The sequence below is a fragment of the Coffea arabica genome, chromosome 5c (genome assembly GCF_036785885.1).
Source record: "Coffea arabica cultivar ET-39 chromosome 5c, Coffea Arabica ET-39 HiFi, whole genome shotgun sequence".
Lineage (NCBI taxonomy): Eukaryota > Viridiplantae > Streptophyta > Magnoliopsida > Gentianales > Rubiaceae > Coffea > Coffea arabica.
Window position 1 is genome coordinate 48,727,473 of NC_092319.1, and position 18,937 is coordinate 48,746,409.

The window sequence follows — 18,937 nt, forward strand, 5'->3', positions numbered from 1 at the left end:
GGACTCTATTTGTTAGGCACTAATAAGTTTTTGCTTTCTTTTTCCTTTTTTTTTTTAATTTTATTTGTCCAATTTTAAGGACCATCTAAATGGTGCCAAAAAACAACCATTTTATGAAGAACAAATTATTAGGCGTTTACATTTTTTCTTAATGAAAAACAAATTATTTTATGAAACTAACCATCCTAAAGGCTTGTTGACAACCATCCTAGTTTTTGGTTCTATAATTACATGCGTATAGCTTTGTTGCCACCTGATATAGGTGGTGTAGCATTAAAAAAAAGTGTATAGTTTTGTTGGATGATGTTAAAATATGTTGTTTCTATAAGAATTGTGTTGGCAGGCGATCTGTAAGAATTTTTATAAGTGACATATGATTTTTATAAGTAACATATGATTTCGGATGTGAGTCTTAACTTGTGATAGTAATTTGAGGTGAACCCACCCAAACTTTTATTTACCAAAATAAAAGGGAAAAAAATCTTGCTTCTAATTCCTAGGTCCTAACCAAGTAAAACAATTTGATTGGAAAGATTAATATCTATGAGCACCATTGAGAGAGGCACGCCTACATGCTATTTTAACAAAAATAATAACTGAAAAAGCAGGAATTTGTGTTAAATTAATAGGTAGTTACTCAATTAAAAAAGAAAATAAAGAGAGAGAGAGAGAGAGACAGAGAGAGAATAATGACTATAGGGCATTACTGAAATTAAAAAAAAAAGTTGTTAGACCAACATATATACTTGCTTTCCGTTCTATATTTAAGAATATTGAAAATTCTGCTCCAACCAATTATTATATTATGTGCTGAGGTAATCTCTTAAAAATGTAAATGTGAATTTTTAAGAATTAAAATCAGGAACTGCAGCAAGCAGTCTCGCACTAGATCTATCTTGAATATATATAGTTAAGATCTATCTTGAATATATATAGTTACTTAAAACTCAGTTTAGCTGACGTGTTTAGACATGTTTTATGATAAAAAAAAAATAGAACATCTAAATTAATTAAAAGTAAATCTTATATACATTGACGGTGACTATCACGGTTGGATATATGACACATATGCAAAACTTGAGTTGCAAATTTAAATTCGGATTAATGCATATAATAGTGAAAGTGTATGCATTGTCAATGTATAGAAGATTAATTCATTAATTAAGTGGTACTGAATTTATTAGAAAAAATTTATCTCAAAAGATAAGTCATATACACTCAAATATATCGAATTTAGTGCATATCAATTCAATTACTTAATAATTTATATTTCAGATTTCAATTTTATCAAGCGCACCATTAGAATCTCCAATTGGAAAAAAAAAAAGAAAGATAATTATCTTCATTTTGCCAGCCAATGGAAGGACATAATTTTTTTTTAATGGAGATACAAAAATGATCAAATTAGTTTCTTTTAATGTATTTTTTTCCCTCAGTAGCTGTAGTAGCTGTCTGAAGCATTTAAAAAGAAAATGGGAGGAAAAAAGAAAAGAAAAGGAAAGAGCAAATTACCGTACTTACGTGCCTTGAAAAATTTAATAGAGATCCGAACGTTACTTGCGCAGGTGCCGGCAATGCATTGGGAAAAATATGACCGTTGCTAAACTCAGGCGTTTTGCATCATTTAAATATCCCAACATTTATCGGCACCAGATCTGCAAACTCTCTAACTCTTCTATCTGCGATCATCAAAATATTTGCCTCCTCATTGCTGGTTACCTTTTTGTTAATCGTGAATTCGCTGATATTCAAAGCACAGATTTTTCTGAGTTCTTTTATCCATCTTTTAATTTAGTTCTCCAATTATTGTTCAATTAATCGTCAATTTTTTTGCTTTCAAGCAACTCTGATCAAATGGCAGAAACGAAAGATGCCCATGTCGTAGTCGAAATCCCTGTAGACGAAGAGCATCAGCAGAAGCTCATCTCTGCAATGAGCACAACATCTTCAGCCATACAACACCATCCATTAATGGAGATCTCCCAAAGCCCAGGCCATCTCTTGCTTCTCAAGCTCTGGCAAAGAGAAGAAGATCTTTTTGGCCGCAAAATTGCCATAAAAGAAGCCAGATTGGATAATATTAGAAAAGAAATATTTCAGCTGTGTTGTTTTTACTTTATTTTTCACGGGCTATTCTTAACAATTTCATTTACATCTTATAATTCAGACGAGAACCAGCACCGTAATATGTGCCACAGATGGTGGATCCCATCTGTTTTGAGCATGTGTACTTCTCTAGTTATCGTGTTTTTGGTTCAGATGAAGCTTTTCAGGTACTGGAAAGTGACTAATCAGTTGCAGAGAGAGAAGAACGATAATCGAACACTTACAAGATGTATTCAAGAACTGAGGATGAAGGGGGCTAGCTTTGATTTGTCTAAGGAGCCCCAGAATGGAAAAAGAATGAAAAGCTCTAGTGTGGAGATCAAATGGAAGCCCCTTTCTTCGCTCTCCCAGTATCTCATTACCCTTTGCCTGGTTTGTTTTGCAGGCCTGATCTTCCCCACCAGCAGATTCATCCTTTGTGCTTAGTTACTTCCCTCCATTCAAGCACATAAGCTACAAGAGTTGAAAAACAAAACGGTTAAAAGGAAGAAATCACTGGAAAGGTAAATTTCATTATCTCCTATTCATTAGCCAAGGCCGCTCGGCCTCTCCTTGTATTAGTAAGAACTAAGAAGGTGAATTTTATGTGGGGCTAATTTCTCCCTTGGGTTTCCAGACACAGTCCTACTTTTCAGAATCAAGAGCTACGAGGCTTGTAATCAATTTTGCATTGCTTAATACACATTGGGGGTCCATCTCTTCAAGGGGGTGAAGCATCCTGGTCCGAACGAACGTTACTGAAATATCCACGTCCAGAGTGTCTCGTCAAGCTTCTTGTACCGCATGCTTGGGTCAATAATTACATGCATTTTGCTGCTGATAACGGTCGCTTAGAAGTTTACCTTGGTGGTGTTCTACTGATTTGGATAAGAAACCTCAAAAGGTTGAGGCAACAACTGGTCTCCAACAGTTCACTTCCTAGTGGTTATTTTGGTTCACACAGCAGGTGCTTCTTCAAGACATTTTGTGTTTGCAATTTGCAGCACTCAGATCAAGTTTCAAATGCAGTTTTTGCAACACTGCTTGTGTTCGAGTCTGTTATGCAAAGGGAAGGTCCGCTGAAATTAAGTTGATATTTTATTTTTATGATAGTTTGCCAAGTCCCTTGCCCCTTTCTTTTTTGTTTTACCGCAATTCTTACAGCAATAACCTCTGCGCCTCCAACTCCAAAAAAGATAAAATTAGAAGAACGCTGATGAATGGCCCAATTTTCAGGCTTTTGATTCATGGTAAAATGCTATGCAAGAAATCACTACTGATAAATATCCCCAACCCTTGAATACACACTACCTCAAGAAGACAAAACTGAAGATAAATACAAATTGACCAAATATGGCCGCACTATCATAATAATATCCAAAATACACCAGCAACAGAATAGGGCAACAACAGCATGCAGAAAAAAAGTATCCGAAGCCTCAAATGACTTCTTCCTCCTCAGCAGTGCATCAGACAACTAGGCACTCTCAAAGCCAAATATCCGAAATATACCTGCAACAAAGTAGGGAAACGTTATTCAAATTTTGTAGCTACAAAACAACACCTTCTTAGTTTACAAAGAGAACAGGAAATCCAGTAACCTTCATCAGCCTGATATTTGTTCTTATCATCTCCTGCATATGCTAGTAAGTTGTGCTTTGGGTTCCATTCTACACTATTCATTGCAGCTCGACATGGAATTTGGTGAACTGTTCGTCCAGTTTGAACATTTGACTGACGCATGAAGAGACATAAATGTTGACTGGATCAGAACTTAGTAACTTCAGAATTAAGCATCATCTACCAGCAGGAGACAACTTAGAAAAACATACAATATCAATAAACAAATCCTCACTGGCTGAAGCAATGTACTCTCCCGTGTGATTGAAACTTATTGTTCTAACTGGCCATCTGAGAAAATAAAACAAAGATGAGTAGAATGTAAAGAGTTACAGCTCTTTAAGAAAGTGCATGAAATCATTTCAGGTCTGGACAAACATAGGAAAGAAGACAAGCATATGTTCCAATTTTATTTATACAATTTCCTTATATGAGCAAGTGGTCAATGAATAAGATTGGGGAGTTTTCTCTCTTTCTTAATTTCATAGAAGGGAACGTGGAAAAGAAGTACTTACTCAAGTTTCGTAAACGTGCGCAGACATAGCATCTCCTTGATATCCCAAAGACTGACCAAGGAATCAGCACTTCCAACAGCAACGTATCTGCACAAGGCAGCAAATTTCAAATTGATACACTTTGGATACACAAGTTATTTCAAATATAATTTTGCTTGCATTATAAACACATTTTCCAACCACCTTTTTATATTTTCAACTACTATTTTATCCCATATACATCACATCACAAAAAGTGCTACAATATATTATTCCAAATAGTATTTCAAATAATCTCTATCCAAACACTCCCCTTGGTTTGCATTGTTATTTGATCAATTACCACCCTGAAAGCTTGTAAAATTGTAACCAACAAAATATACTAGTTCCAAGACATTCTCAAGGGTTTTTTTATTTTTCACACTGAAAATTATGTATTAGAGTAGAAGCTGATAGCCAACAGAATATGCAGAGAAACACCTTCCTAATGGGTCAATGGCAATGCAGTAGCAACCAGCTGTATGAGCCATAAGGGTGTCAACTCGATCAAGAGATGGATAAGCTAGTACTTCCACAGTACCTAAGGAGCAAAAGGAAAGGAGTGCAATTGTAATATATGGACACAAAATAGATAAAATCAAATTTCTTAAGCAAGTACACTGAATGATAGATGTTTCCACTTAATTTCTTCTCACCATTCCCTGTGGTCAGAAAGAACTTGTCTCCTGTCATGTTCCATGCAATCTCATTGACCTGAATTAAAGACTTCATCTCAGATTATAAAGACAAGGCATCTCAATTGACTCACTGAGAAGGAATGTGGAAAGAAGAAATGCTAATCATCAGGTAAATTACTTCAGACAAGTACATAAAATTATAACAGTTAACCAGAAGTACAGGTTTTCTGCTATGCACATGAAATATCAACAACATCATCCCAGACTTATTATCTCAGACAAGTGTATTCATGACACTGAAGGAAAGGCAAAATGGCCATTAAAAGTCCTAGAATAACTAGGTAAGATATACCCCAAGTAAAGTTTGCAAGATCTCATGTTGCATAAAATAACCTGATGTGGACTCTAAAGACCACTTCCTCCTCCAACCACCATCACAAATGAACCACGAACAACTTGTATGAAAATAATACCATTAGCTGAAACATGAATGTACCTCATATGTGAACTTGCGCTTGTGGAGAGGCTTAAATTTGCGAACATCCAATATAGTCAATTCATCATCCTACAACACATCAAGACTGTAAGAAGAGCTGCAACATAATTTCTAATTAGATAGAAATAGATAACAAGTTACATACTAATCTGCGTGCATTAATATAATTCTTTGGAAACGAACATGGATTTGCAGGAGAAAACATAATTGCAAAATAGATCCAGTTCCAGACTGTGGATACTGAACCCATAAAAGCTTTAAAATGTTAGGCAAGGAATGCATGGCATACCCTGTTCCCTACAGCAATATGTGTCCCATCAGGCTTATAGGTAATATTGATATTCTCTCCGCTAAGTTCAGCTTGCTGTGAACATTTTCCACCTGTCAATTCAAGACACAAATATATGAGCACCCTTAGCAGCAGTATGCTGTTTATAAAGTTGAGTTGTCAAGTCAGCTCCATGCAGTGGATAGAGTAGAATGTCAAGTTTGTTTTCCATTGAAGAGTGAACTTTTCTTTGGCTACATTCAATGTCTATTTCAACTAAAGAGCACAGCTGCAGACGAAAATTTTCAGATGTTGCCAGAAAGATGAAGCATTACTTTGGAAGCAGAAAATATTCCTTTCCGCACTTTGTGAAACTTTCTTCTATTTTTTTTTGTTTGGGGAGGGGGGTTGGGGGGGTGAGTCTACAGCAAGATAAATACTGAAAGCTAAAACAAAAGTCTCTGTTACTTATCCAAAGGCCTAATGTCGTAGAAGATACTTCATCAGAATAAATAGAACAAAATAGTTACTTGACTATTAACTCCTTTCCAAAACTCTATTTACCTATTTAAGCATAAACCTTTTTTAAAATGTCTTACAATTGAAGTGTTAGGTTATTACTACTTGGTAAGATTTAAACAGATGTATGCATTCTGGCGGTTCACTTACTACGAGCATCCCACAAGCGAACTGTCTTGTCACCTGACGCAGTTGCTATCAAATCAGCATGTTTAGGATCCCAGCACAACTGATCCACACTATCAGTGTGACCCTTCAACTCTATATCTTTAACTTTACCCTGCAGAAAAATTCCAAATGGCCATAGAAGGCAGAGAATACCAAATTGTTCAATGTCAGAAAGAGAGACGGAAAAGAACGGAAAAGAAAAGCAGCTCTCTTGTAGTGGTCATTCATTCCAAAACATTCCTGCCTGCATTGGTAACAAGATATGCATTGCTGTGGAAGCCACATAGCTAAGGACCTCATGATCTCCAATGGAATAAAAATTTGTTGAAGACAATTTTTTTTTTAAAGTTCCCACAGAAGGATGTATACAGCAAATAGAGTTGACAAAATATGCAGCCAGAACAGGCTCTCCTGAACAGCATTCAGATGCTTTACCAACAGATTAACTAAGAGGACACATGCCTTTCTGTTGGAAGTTTGATACTAGTGCTAATATACTCGTCAACCGAGTGTATAACTTTGTTTCAAAATCAAAACATCAAATTCAGCACAAACCCTAAAACTAATTCAAAGTAGAAAAATGAAACTATATAGTTCTGGAGACTTCATTACAGAAAACAAAAAGCACGATTTTGAATCAGCAAAGAAAAAAGAGTAAACCCTTTCCAATCTTAGACGGGAAAAACAACAACAGCATTTTAAACTAAAAGGAGAAATAACGAGGGAAAAAAGAAAGAAAAAAAAAAGGAAAAGTTTATACATGGCCGTGATGCTCAATGTGCCAAATGCGAGCAGTTTGATCAACCGAACCAGAAGCGAGCTTCGTCCCACTGCAGTTCCATGCCACCGAATGCACCTGTACTCACGCCCACCCCAAAAAATTATATATTAAAAAAAAGAGTTACGAATTTTAAACAAAAAACATGAGCAAAGCCACCACTTTATCTAAGCAGTGATACTTATTCCAGCAATTGAATCAAAATATTTTGGGGAAATAGAAACAATTAACCACAGAAAACCAAAATTCACCACAAAGTCAGGGCTTTTAGCTGAAAGACTTTAACTTTCTTTATTTGCATAAGAGGGAGAAGGTGAAGAATTTTGGTACCTTTTTCTTGTGGCCTTGGTAGTCTCTACCGTGGAGGTTTCTGAAGGGTATCGTGTCCCTCTCCTCCATTGCTGGGCTGTTCGTCTGTCTTCTCTAATTTTAACTGCAATTCAATAAACAAGGACTTGCGGGGTCTGGTCACTGGTGGTCCGTTGTTCTGTGCTCGACTCAAAATAAAATAAAGGGTTAATTTCAGAAACCTATCCTGAGGTTTCTACAATTTCACTAGCCTGCTCTAAAGTTTGTAAATTTATACAAACCTCCCCTAAAGTTAAGGTTTTGACAACAAAATTAATCCAATTAGAGAAAATAATATTAAAAATATATTTTAAGGAGAAAGATAAAACTTTTATTCCATAAATACCCCTTATGCATATATATAAGTTGTATTAGTAAAAGAATAAAAATAATTAATACACACATTTCACCACTCAAAAAGTTCATATTTAATAAATTAAACAACAAAAACAAGCAACAAAACTATACTAATGATTATAAGATTTAACAAAATAGACTAGTCATCTTTTTTGACATGATATTTGTTATGATTCTTGTGATTTGAACTGAAAAAATTTTTGAATTATGCATTTCTTTTCCCTTCATGCTCCTTTACTAATATCTAACGATTAAGTAATTAAATACTAATTAATGAAAATAATTGCTAAAAAATTCTTTAATGATAAATGATGACTTGTATTTACAAAATAACAACAATTGATATATCTGATGGAGGAAGGAGGAAAAAAAAAGGCAAAATTGGGAAAAAAATTTTGTTACAAAAATCATAACAAACATCATGTTGAAAGAGATAACTATTCTATTTTGTTAAAGTTTGTGATCATTAATGTAATTTTGTTACTTATTTGTATTGTCTAATTTATTAGATGTGAACTTTTTGGATTATGAAATGTATGTATTAATTATTTCTAACTTTTAATTATTTTTATTTTTTTATTAATACAACTTTTAGACATGTATAAGGAGTATTTAGGAAATAGAAGTTTCATCTCTTTTTTTAAACTGTTTTTTGAATGTTACTTTTTCTAATTGGACTAATTTTGTTATCAAATCTTAATCTCATGAGAGATTTATGTAATTTTGTAAATTTTAGGGAAAATTAGTGAAATTATCAAAAATTTTAGGGGAGGTTTCTGAAATTACCCCTAATATAAAAGGTCTAATTACAACTCTGCTTGTTTAAAAGCGTGAATTTGGAACATGGATATTGCACTGCCGCCTCCAGGTTCCAGACGCGGGGTGTTTAAAAGCGGCCTTAATTTGAACAATCACATCAACGATGACGAATTTAAGAGAGAATCCCTCGTTCGTTGGTTATCCAATGTGGAAAACAATTTTGCACCAGGGCCTTCGCTCCCGTGCCATCGTTCCGGCCTTTTATTATGGGGTTAATATCAGAATTCAAAAACCTTCCCTGAAGTTTCTTCTAATCACACCTAGTTTCTTTCATATTTTCGAAATCACACCTAACACCCTTGGAAGTAGGATGTGACAGGCTGTCTCAATGAGAAGAGGAGAAATTACCCAAAAATCACCAATATTGTGTATTTACGGGTAGGAATGCTATGATGTATACATAAACATGCATTTTTTCGTGTGTGTTGTATTAATCTTATAGTGAGTAAGAAGTAAAAAATTCCTAAATTGGGATATGTAGGATTGTTAAATTTTGTGGTATATATTAACTATTGGAATCTACATTGCTACATATTTCCTTATACTTCAACGTGCACCCCAAATAATCACTGCAGAAGTTTGTATTATCTATGACTAATAATGTTGACTTAGTTTGGAAGCATATGAAGCACTGAAAATATTACTTATACTTCATTAAATCGATTTTTCCGATTTGAATAAAAATATAGCTGCCAATGTACCAATTAGAACTGTTTGATTCCTTACTAAATCTCCGATCAACTTGTTGCAGAATTTCCCATTAAAGTGCTGCATATTAATGGTGTCTTCAGTTGAAGGCAATTTATAGAGATTAAGCATCATCAGTTAACCATTGGAAGCAACAGTCACAGTAGCGGGGTTGTCTGGAGGTCCATAATTATAACATTCTTTTTTATGACACTTTTACCCCCTCACCTTCTAAATTAATATCATATGCTTATTTGTTTCTATTTTTATTTTCTAAAATTCAATATTCATCTTGGGCTGCGGGTAAAAATGGAACAAAAATAAAGTATTTCTCTTATAATCCACTATTACTACTATTGTCAAACAGAAGGGGATACTAAAGTTGTCATTCCAGGGGTGCTAGGTGTGATTTAGAAGAAATCTTAGGGGAGGTTTATGATATTAGCCCTTTAATATACTGTCATATTTTCCTTTCGCGAACATTCCATTTTAATTTTTTTACTGGTTAGCTTAAATCTCAATAACTATCAGGTTGGTAGAATACAAGATTCAACAGACTAAAACGACAAAAATATCGAGAAAAAAATCGGATTTTTTTTTGTATTTTTGTTTTTCCATTGCATGCGATTTTCTTTTTTGTTTGTTGTATTTTATCCTTTACTCGATTAGTAATTATTGAAACTCAAGAAAATAAAAAAATAATAAAAAATAGGACATATGTAAAGAAAAATTGAACATATAATAAAATGTTAGACATGAAGTGGGACACAACTAATTTTTCACTACTACCTACAATGTAGTGTTGTGTTGATGAGAAATGAATAATTTTTCACTTCTCTTTTATTTTTTTCCCTTCTCTATCCTTTTTTTTTTTTTTTATCGACACGGGGGTGTTCGAGTCAATTCTTACGGGACCGACTAATCCCCTGCGGCCCGGATCCGACAGTCCAACCCGACCCGAACACGTTAAGTGCGCGGAGAAATCCAGCGGAGCGAAAACTCGAACTTGTGACCTCAAGATTCATTGGTGAGAGGCGCTGCTGCTGGACCATTCACGCGGGCTCCCTTCTCTGTCCTTGGTGGATGATGAATTTACAAGTTAGAAAGTCCAGAAGATACGCGGTCATCGTGCAACGGGATATCAACAACGCCAGGGATTCCGTGATTAGATTAGTCAACATAAATGTTCAATCGACCTCCAAAATTTACGGAGAGGGAAGATGATGTACAATTATACCACTACATGATAGTACATATAACGTAGTTTTCCGGTGAATGTTTAACAATGGCATCCCGACTACCAAACCAATTAAGAGGGCTACTCTGTTCTATTGTTTACTTAACATACAAACAATTTCCACAGTCATAGCAAGCCACTTGTAATTATATCCATGCACGAGAGGGAAGAGCCAATATTCCATCATTCCGGATGCACCTAACATAAAAAGTAAAAATAGACGCATTTATTTAAAAGATTGAAAATTGACAGCCCATCGTCATTGTAATGCAATCATCACAACCCATCAAAGTGCTTTAGACACACTGTAGATGCAGGTCCGGCATGCCCCCTGCAAAGAGATCGGACAGTGAAAAGCAGGAAAAAAAAAAAAAAAAGGAAAGGAGAAACCTTTTTCTATTTACTGCAACTTCAGTCAGTTTTTTTGGGATCGACAAAATTACCATTTTTAGAAGCGTTTAAGTAACGAATGCTATATATTAATTAAATTCACTATATGAACATGCATATATTATCAAGTGTCTACGCCTTAATTGAGAACACGCCCACTGAATAAATTCAAGAATTCTTACACAGCGCGAATTCAATTTCTTTCACTATCAGTTGTTACTGAACACAACAGAAGTAGCGTTGTAAACAATATTGACCGGCGGTAAGTGGCAGAACGTAGTGGGAGGGAGTGCACAGAGCAGTACCAAAGGATGCATTGGCAGTGGAGCGCAAAATGACTGACATGAATACGTGTGTGAATGAGGGAGTGGAGTAAACGGCAATGGAGACAGTGGACTGGAATCACTGGGGTATAGGATTATAGGAATTAGCAGCACAGCACAGCACCGCCGGACTCCGTCACTGTGCCTTTGGAAAAATTGTCCATCCATCCCGTTCAATATAAATATTCTCTTCTCCTCTCCTCTGTACAAAAAATTAACAGGAGGCCTTCTTATTTCTTTTTTACTTTCTTTCTAGTGTTTACGTACTACTAGCAGTAGTCAGCACTTAATTATAGTATCAGTACTTGTTACTCACTAGTATTGCTACTCATCCCTTTTCTTTTACATTTTTTTCTGGTCTCTCTTTTTTCTTTCCTTTTCATTCACCGACGCCTCCTCAGCCATAATAGTCATCATCTCTGGCCTCTGCTCATTCTATAATATAGAGTAGAGAGAGGGAGCGAGGGACTGACTGGTCGGTGGATCTGAAGGAGACATCGGCGGGCGGTGAATAAAGAAAGACGAGATGTCGTCTGGAAGGTACATGGCTTACTCGCCCTCTCCCTCTGCCCCTCACTCTCCTCACATCGGCCCCGCCGCCGCCAGTGGTCTACGCTCCGCCGCCTCCGCCCTTGCTGAGCAGGAAAAGTATGACCTCCTTTCTAATCAAGTTTAGATCTTTTTTTCGATTCAATTAACTTCCTGCTTTCTTTGGATTGACGGGTGCGTTATATATATGTTAAAGCCTGCTGCTTTTGATTATACCCACACTTCTCCTTTTGTTTTCTGTTGTTTTATAACGCTACAAATTTCTTGTGATTTATTTCCTTCATAAGCGCTGGCTGGTGTTGTAATCTTTTATGTTCGTTGGTTGCCAGGTATTTATCCGAGTTACTTGCGGAAAGGCATAAGCTTAATCCGTTTATGCCAGTGCTGCCCCATAGTTATCGACTGTTGAATCAGGGTAAGCTGGTAGCCTCACTTTTTAGATTATCTCCTGCTAGCTGTTGTGGTTTAATGGCTCGGCAGGAGGGTTTTTGGTTTATGTTTAATAGTAGTAATTGTCTGTCTATGTTAGATATGGTTGCCGCCCATGGGACGTTTTGATGAGATGGTTGAAGTTGTTTCAGCCTATTTTTACAATTTTTTTCACTAATCTCTGGTTTGCTTTAGCTGACCCACACATCTTTGAGTCTTTGACGAATCAATTCATGACTGCCTATGGTGGTTGTCTGGATAATGTCATGAGATCACTTGCAGAGTCAGTAAATCCCATAAAGGATATTCTTCTACTTTGCTTGATGAGCTTGTTTTAAGGCTTCATACAAGTCTGGCAAGGATAACATCAAAAGAAAACTTGGGAAGAAAATTACTCATGACATCCATCTTGCGCAATTTCTACTGGATCTTTCTTATGTTCCTTATTATTGAGTATGAGATTGACTTGATAAATAAATCTTTTATCCATTTATTATGTTGGTCTTATTTGTGCATGTAATATTGTGGTAGAAGCTAATTAACTGTGGAGCACGTGGCTGTAGAATAGAGTTGACGTGTTTGTGATGGCTAAACACGTGGCTGAATGAAACTTTACACTTGTGTTTACTGTATCTCAGGTTGACGTAGTTGTGATGGCCACACACGACTAAACAAATCTGTTAAAGTAGCATTTCTCCTGGATCGTTCCTAACTTAATAATTCTTGAGTTTTGGTAGCTTTTGGCACGTAGAATAGTCTTCGGTGGAAGATGGGCCCAGGACCTAGAGATGAAATTTTTATCTTGGTTTGCATTACAAATGAGCAAGTGGTTACAGTTGTACTGATTATTTTGGTGAAGGCTTTAATGCCGCATCCAGTTCATTGAATATAGGCCCACAAGGATGCTTTTGCTTTTTTCATTTATTGAAATGCTGTTAGCTCTAACTACCCTACTAAATATCTTCTATGTACCTAGATGTTTGCTTTGATCCCTGCATTCTTTCCCCACCTGTGTATGCCTGGTGTTTATTGGACGGAAAAAGAAAAAAGGAAAAGAAAAAGAGTAGAGAAAGGCAGAAATGTTTGAAGTAGATCGTGATCATCGAGTTACCTTGTATAAATCATCAAGGAAGTGTCTTATTTAAGGATCTTGTGGCACATAACATGTGTTGTTTAGTAGTTGTCTTGTTGGCTCTTTAATAGTTGCGTCATTTAGTGAATAATTTTAGGATCATTTGCTGTTTCTGGCTCTCTTCTGAAGACTTGCTTCCTGTATTCCTGTAATAGCAATATGGAGATTGCTCTGATCGTTAAAATATCTGTGCCTTCACTAAATATCATTCAAGTTCATATGATGTGGTGCATTATTTCTGTTTCCCTTTTGCTATTTCCATTTCTAGTCATAAATGGTTGCAAAATCTGATCCACCAATTATCACAATCTCTGCAGATCTTATGTAATAAACCACCACCGGCACTCATGTCATTTCCAAAAGCATAAAAAGTATATCTTTTGTTAATCCTGTGACAACCAGTACCTTCTACTGTCTTTGTTCCAGCTACGTCCGCTCAGCAACTAATTTTGACAAGTCATTGCTTTATAACTATAGTTGTGCTTTCTAAAGCCCCATGCACCAATTTGGCTAGCCATGGTAACCATTAAACAATTGTCACATTCTGAAATGAATGAGCATTTCTATTTTCTATGCCTAGTTCTCTCCTTTCCACTACTGCAGTGCCAGAGTTTAGCCATCGAAGAATAGGGCTCAAGGACATTAGTTTTTATTGCATTGTGAAAGCTTGTCTCTTTGATAGAGAAAAGTTACTCAACTCTTGTGACTAAGAAAGGGGAAGCTAGTGAGCAAATGGGAAAATGGAAAATTTTCACAGTAACTTGCAGGAAACTGCTTGTGTCGTCATCTGGTTTGGGGGTTGGGGGCAGCAGATGTGAGAACTAGCCAGAAAGGAGGTCATAGAATTGGAAGATCATGTTGCATAATTAGCTTGGTATCATCGAGCATAAATTGGTATTAGAGCTGCTGCAGACTCTGTAGTAGATTGGTGATTCTCGTCATGATTATGGTGATGTGATCAGATTCTGAAAGGTTGGTTATGGTGGGGAAGGAGGCCGAGAAAGGGTGGAGGCTCTTGACTAAGTTCTTTGGGAGATGAAATTAGTGGTAGGGAAAGAATTATTTGGAGAAAAAATGCCATTTGGTATTCTGGAGAAGGAATAGATGGAAAAGAACATGTGTTGTTGGTTAATAATGGAGAGCTAACGTCATGGAGAAAGGGGGTGGATGAGCATTAAGGCATCTGAAGAATCCCATTATACTGATTCTTTATTGATGCTGGAGGACAATAGCATGGAGATTACAGAAGTTACCACTTTCTAATCTTGAATTAGCAGCTTTAAATGTTTGAAACCGATTATGATTGCCTATTAGAAGAGAAGTGATATACTTTTTTCATGTTTCTGTTGAGTGAAGATTTACTACTCCATCCAGGGTTAAGAACAGAGTATGAGTTTAAAAGATGGTCTTGATTTTTTTTTGGGGGGGGTGGTGGTTAGTAAAGGTAGGTGTTGTAGGACATGTCTCCGAAATGTGAAATTGTATATCCTGGACATACTCAAAAAATAGGTGGTGGCTATATTTAATTATTTTTAATCTGTTTCTTTAAATCTCTAAGGTCCATATTGAGTGGATATGTAGATGAATTTTTTTCATTGTGCTTAGGAGTTAGGATCACTATGTTTCTGTCTTCCGCAATTAGCAGTTAAAAGAATTAAATTGGTTGTCTTTACTATTGGAAATAAGGCATCCTGCATATAAAATCTGGCTTTCTTTTGAAAACTTTATGAATGATGAAGTAAAGTTTGAGTTTGGTATCAAGTCAAATGGTAAGTTGAATAAATTTGATTCTAATTTGCTTTCAAACTCTATCAAGTGGATTACAGATTATGGCTAATAACACTTCTTTAATGGAGGGAATCATACATTTGGTCTACTATTCAAGGCTCAGCCTTTAGAGGGAGACCGATCAAAATCAGTTGCCTTGGCTGGTGATGTATGTTTCTGAGTTGAAACTGCTGAAGCATGTGGATCGCTCCTGTCGTTTATTCCTTGGGGCTTGGGATTTATTGTCATCTCGGTGTCTAACGTTTTCACCTTCCTAGAGGAAAAAGAGTACCTATCTTCGTTGACTTGGTTATCACTCTTTGTGTAAGGTTTTAACTAGGCACTGAGTTACTGATATACTGATATCCTTGTCTTTTAGAAACAATAATTCTAGCATGATTTATTACGACTATGTATTATATCCGTATTTGACTGTACTAGACTTTCGTTGTCCCTCACCCTAGGCTACATTCTTCTGAATGACTAAGCTTGTCAGGTTTGGAAGTATTGTTCATTAACTAACCAGTTAAGAATCCTTAGAATCTATCGATATTGTGGTGACTGCTGACTAATTATTTAACAAATGCTAACTGGTACATCTTATTCTTGAAAATTGACCTTTTTGAAGCAGAAATATTGCGTGTAACCACACTCTTGGGGAATGCATCAGTTTTAGATCAAAGTGGGCTTGAACATGCTAGCCCCCTGGCTTCAGGAGGAATATATTCACATGGAGGAGCTAATGTGAACAGATGGGCGTCACCATTTCAATCCGAAGTATGGATACTAACCATTAACATAACCTTTGTTTTATCTAATTCTTTACTGTTTTTCAGAAGCATCTTGACACAGTTCTTTTACATCAGTACTAACTAGGTTTCTTTTCCTAGTGCCGTTTAACTTTTAACTTGCGTTTCCCCCATGACAGGTATTTAGAAGCTAACAACATCAAGAATGTCATGTATATTTAACTGAACTTCTTGCTTCAAAATTTCTTTTGCAGTTAGCTGATTGTTCTCTTCACTGTAATCAACTTTCTTGGCAGGATGTTGCAAAGATTTGCTGTCTTTCATATTAATATATGCTCATACTAGAGATATTCCTGTTGTTGCTTTCATATGAATCTGAATATTTCTTTACTCAATTCTTTGTATTGGTAATGCATTGGATGCTGATAGAGCACATTGCTTCGTTCTGCCCACTTGGGGAAGCACATGTATATTTTAAGTAACTCCACCATTTGAGTTTGTATGTGCTAAAAGAAGTAATTGATATTAATCTAAGAACATTTAACCTGTGAAAAAAGAAAAATTAACCTGTGATTGTGCTAACAGGCTATTGATAATTCTTGAAAATTCGATTTAAAAAGTATAGGAATATTCTATACTTTCCAGTAATAACATGCACTGATCATTAGGATTCTGGTTTCAATTCTCTATTAACTTGTTAACTTCACAGTTATCTAATTTTACTTCGATATAAGAATGGTTTTGTAGTGTCTAAATCTAGTGGGTGGTATACATTTGTATGGTCCTTTCAGGGGTTTGTTTTGTCATAGTTCCCCGTTCAATGTTTTTGGAATTGGATCTGTGTATCATCCCAGTGGAAACACTCACATGCTATATGGGAAATAAAATGTGAAATTTCTGATGTTGTCCTTTCCTTGTTGACCATATTTGGGATCGTACTCTGCAGATATCAGGTCTGATGCAGCCACCATCTGCACAAAATTGGTTAGGTTCTCAAGCAAGCTCATCAGGTCTTATAGTGAAACGCACAATCAGGGTTGACATTCCAGTGGAACAGTATCCTAATGTATGATCAGGATTTGCTGTTTCTATGTTGTTATGATGCATGATTTTCTAAAACTCACTTGAAGAACTTGCTTTTGCAGTTTAATTTTGTTGGACGCCTCCTTGGTCCTAGAGGGAACTCTCTCAAGAGAGTTGAAGCCAATACTGACTGTCGTGTTCTCATTCGAGGCCGTGGCAGCATTAAGGACCCAACAAAGGTAACGACTGGAATGACTTTGGTGGTCTTCCCCATAAATACAGTGAATAGCTTGTGGATCACCATAAATTAATATAACAACTTTAATATTGTTCAATATAAAAGGAAGACATGATGAGAGGCAAACCAGGATATGAACATCTAAATGAACCACTTCACATACTAGTTGAAGCAGAATTGCCAGTTGAGGTAATCGACGCTCGTCTGATGCAAGCACGTGAGATACTTGAGGATTTGCTGAAGCCTGTGGTATGTATATATGCTCTTCCTCCTGTGAAATTCAATTGTTTCTGCAATTCCTCAGCATTTTAATGGAGACAGATATTTACAGATTGGGATATCCAATGATGAAGCATTCTGTCCTCTTCAAATGCAGGATGAATCTCAGGACTTCTATAAAAAGCAGCAGTTACGAGAACTCGCCATGATTAATGGCACTCTTCGTGAAGAAGGTTCCCAAATGTCTGGATCTGTGTCCCCTTTCCATAACAGCCTTGGGATGAAGAGGGCCAAAACGAGGGGGTAATCCATCCCTTTTGGTGATTGGCTTTTGGAGCTTGTGTGTTGATCTCTCCAGTGAATAGCAGTTCCGCATGCAAAGGTATTGCTGGGTCAGCAGATCCTTCCAAATGCCATCGGGGCACTGGTGCTACTCTGCCGGTTCTAACTTGTTTCTATATGATATGAAGTGTGTTTCATACTACTTGGAAGATAAATAGCAAGAGTATAACATAGTAACAGACCTTAGGGGTCTGAGGGTTTGCTTATGAACACTTTCCTTGCATGGTGGAGCATTTGCTTTACAATGCTATTCTTGTGCTATAGTCTCTCTCATTGTAAGAGTGTGATGGAAGTTTTGATAACATGGGGATTCTTGTAAGACATGTAAAAAGGTCACCATTGCTGTCAGACGTATGTACAATAAGCGTAGGATTGCTTCTTTAGTTCTGTTGAGGCATTCTTTTGGAAGTGATTTTATGAGTTGTATGCTTCAATGACCTCTTCCATATTCTCGGCTTGTTCTTTTAGCTTATTTTTTGTTCTGAGCAGGTTGCTTTCATGTGAGCTACATTTATTCTATAGAGCTTTCGGTCTTAGTTAAATTTTTGAGCCTTCAATGCCTCATCCAACGTTCCTTTCTTCAAGGGCTCCTCTCAAGGAAAGAAGTGCAAAACTAACGAGCTTTCAAATTGTGTGTGTGGTTAAAGGCTCAAAATAGCGGTTTTCCTTCTGATCTGCATGTTTTCTTTTTAAGTCCAACTTGAGGTTTATAAGGGGTATGTCAATGTTGTTGGTCATGTTAGAGCAATCAGTACAGCAGTCAATGTTGTTGGTCATGTTAGAGCAATCAGTACAGCAGTCAATGTTACAGCACTCATAAGCAGAATAGCGTTTGGAACGAGGTTTCACAAGATAGACGCTAGTACAGCTCTACGAATGCTTCACTGATAGTAGCTTTCTATAGCATTTTATGCTTTATGCATACAATTTAGAAAACGAGAGATGAGCAGAAATAAGATCGATAACATTGAAAAAGAAAGATGGAGACCCAAAGAGTGATAAAATCTATTTATGGTTTGCTTTATGCTTTACAATGGTGGAGAGATACAAGTGTCGACTACCACTTCAAGAACACATCATCTGTGACGAAAAAAGGGTCTACAAACGCTTCATAGAAGTTTGAATGCTAAAGATTCTCGTGGTAAGCATGATTTTAGCTAATAAACAACTTCAGGAGGCAGTGGATGCAGCAACTCGACAGAGAGCTCAAAATAGTGGACCTC

The 18,937-nt window shown here is 36.4% G+C and overlaps 3 protein-coding genes across 4 annotated transcripts; 2 read left to right on the forward strand and 1 right to left on the reverse strand.

The window, feature by feature from the left end:
• Positions 1-1,543: 1,543 nt before the first annotated feature.
• LOC113690740 (uncharacterized) lies at positions 1,544-3,192 on the forward strand. The gene is made up of 2 exons (XM_027208758.2): positions 1,544-2,609; positions 2,723-3,192. The coding sequence occupies exon 1, from the start codon at positions 1,855-1,857 to the stop codon at positions 2,530-2,532; it is 678 nt and encodes a 225-aa protein (XP_027064559.1). The 5' UTR covers positions 1,544-1,854; the 3' UTR covers positions 2,533-2,609; positions 2,723-3,192.
• Positions 3,193-3,299: 107 nt separating this feature from the next.
• On the reverse strand, positions 3,300-7,593 carry LOC140007891 (THO complex subunit 3-like). The gene is made up of 11 exons (XM_072051535.1): positions 7,436-7,593; positions 7,088-7,183; positions 6,310-6,439; positions 5,662-5,753; positions 5,373-5,441; positions 4,895-4,952; positions 4,680-4,779; positions 4,221-4,307; positions 3,918-3,996; positions 3,687-3,819; positions 3,300-3,597 (listed from the first exon to the last, which is right to left on the reverse strand). The coding sequence occupies exons 1-11, from the start codon at positions 7,502-7,504 to the stop codon at positions 3,563-3,565; spliced, it is 948 nt and encodes a 315-aa protein (XP_071907636.1). The 5' UTR covers positions 7,505-7,593; the 3' UTR covers positions 3,300-3,562.
• Positions 7,594-11,399: 3,806 nt separating this feature from the next.
• On the forward strand, positions 11,400-18,162 carry LOC113690004 (KH domain-containing protein At5g56140). 2 transcript variants are annotated; one of them, XM_027207830.2, is made up of 7 exons: positions 11,400-11,914; positions 12,145-12,230; positions 15,775-15,920; positions 16,839-16,958; positions 17,038-17,154; positions 17,259-17,402; positions 17,485-18,162. In XM_027207830.2, exons 1-7 carry the CDS (start codon positions 11,793-11,795, stop codon positions 17,677-17,679), a joined length of 930 nt encoding a protein of 309 aa, XP_027063631.1. In that variant the 5' UTR covers positions 11,400-11,792; the 3' UTR covers positions 17,680-18,162. The 2 variants fall into 2 exon arrangements, with proteins under 2 accessions (XP_027063631.1, XP_027063632.1); XM_027207831.2 differs by having other exon boundaries at positions 17,530-18,162.
• The last annotated feature ends 775 nt before the right edge of the window (positions 18,163-18,937 follow it).

Excerpts from the sequence above, each read along its gene's own strand:
- LOC113690004 (XM_027207830.2), top strand. The coding sequence starts at position 11,793 with ATGTCGTCTGGAAGGTACATGGCTTACTCGCCCTCTCCCTCTGCCCCT. Across the intron at positions 12,231-15,774 it reads TTATCGACTGTTGAATCAGG|AAATATTGCGTGTAACCACA; the intron begins GTAAGCTGGTAG and ends TTTTTGAAGCAG. Across the intron at positions 17,403-17,484 it reads AGGATTTGCTGAAGCCTGTG|ATTGGGATATCCAATGATGA; the intron begins GTATGTATATAT and ends AGATATTTACAG.
- LOC140007891 (XM_072051535.1), bottom strand. The coding sequence starts at position 7,504 with ATGGAGGAGAGGGACACGATACCCTTCAGAAACCTCCACGGTAGAGAC. Across the intron at positions 5,754-6,309 it reads TCGCTTGTGGGATGCTCGTA|GTGGAAAATGTTCACAGCAA; the intron begins GTAAGTGAACCG and ends TTGAATTGACAG. Across the intron at positions 5,442-5,661 it reads ATATTGCTGTAGGGAACAGG|GATGATGAATTGACTATATT; the intron begins GTATGCCATGCA and ends GATGTGTTGTAG.
- LOC113690740 (XM_027208758.2), top strand. The coding sequence starts at position 1,855 with ATGGCAGAAACGAAAGATGCCCATGTCGTAGTCGAAATCCCTGTAGAC.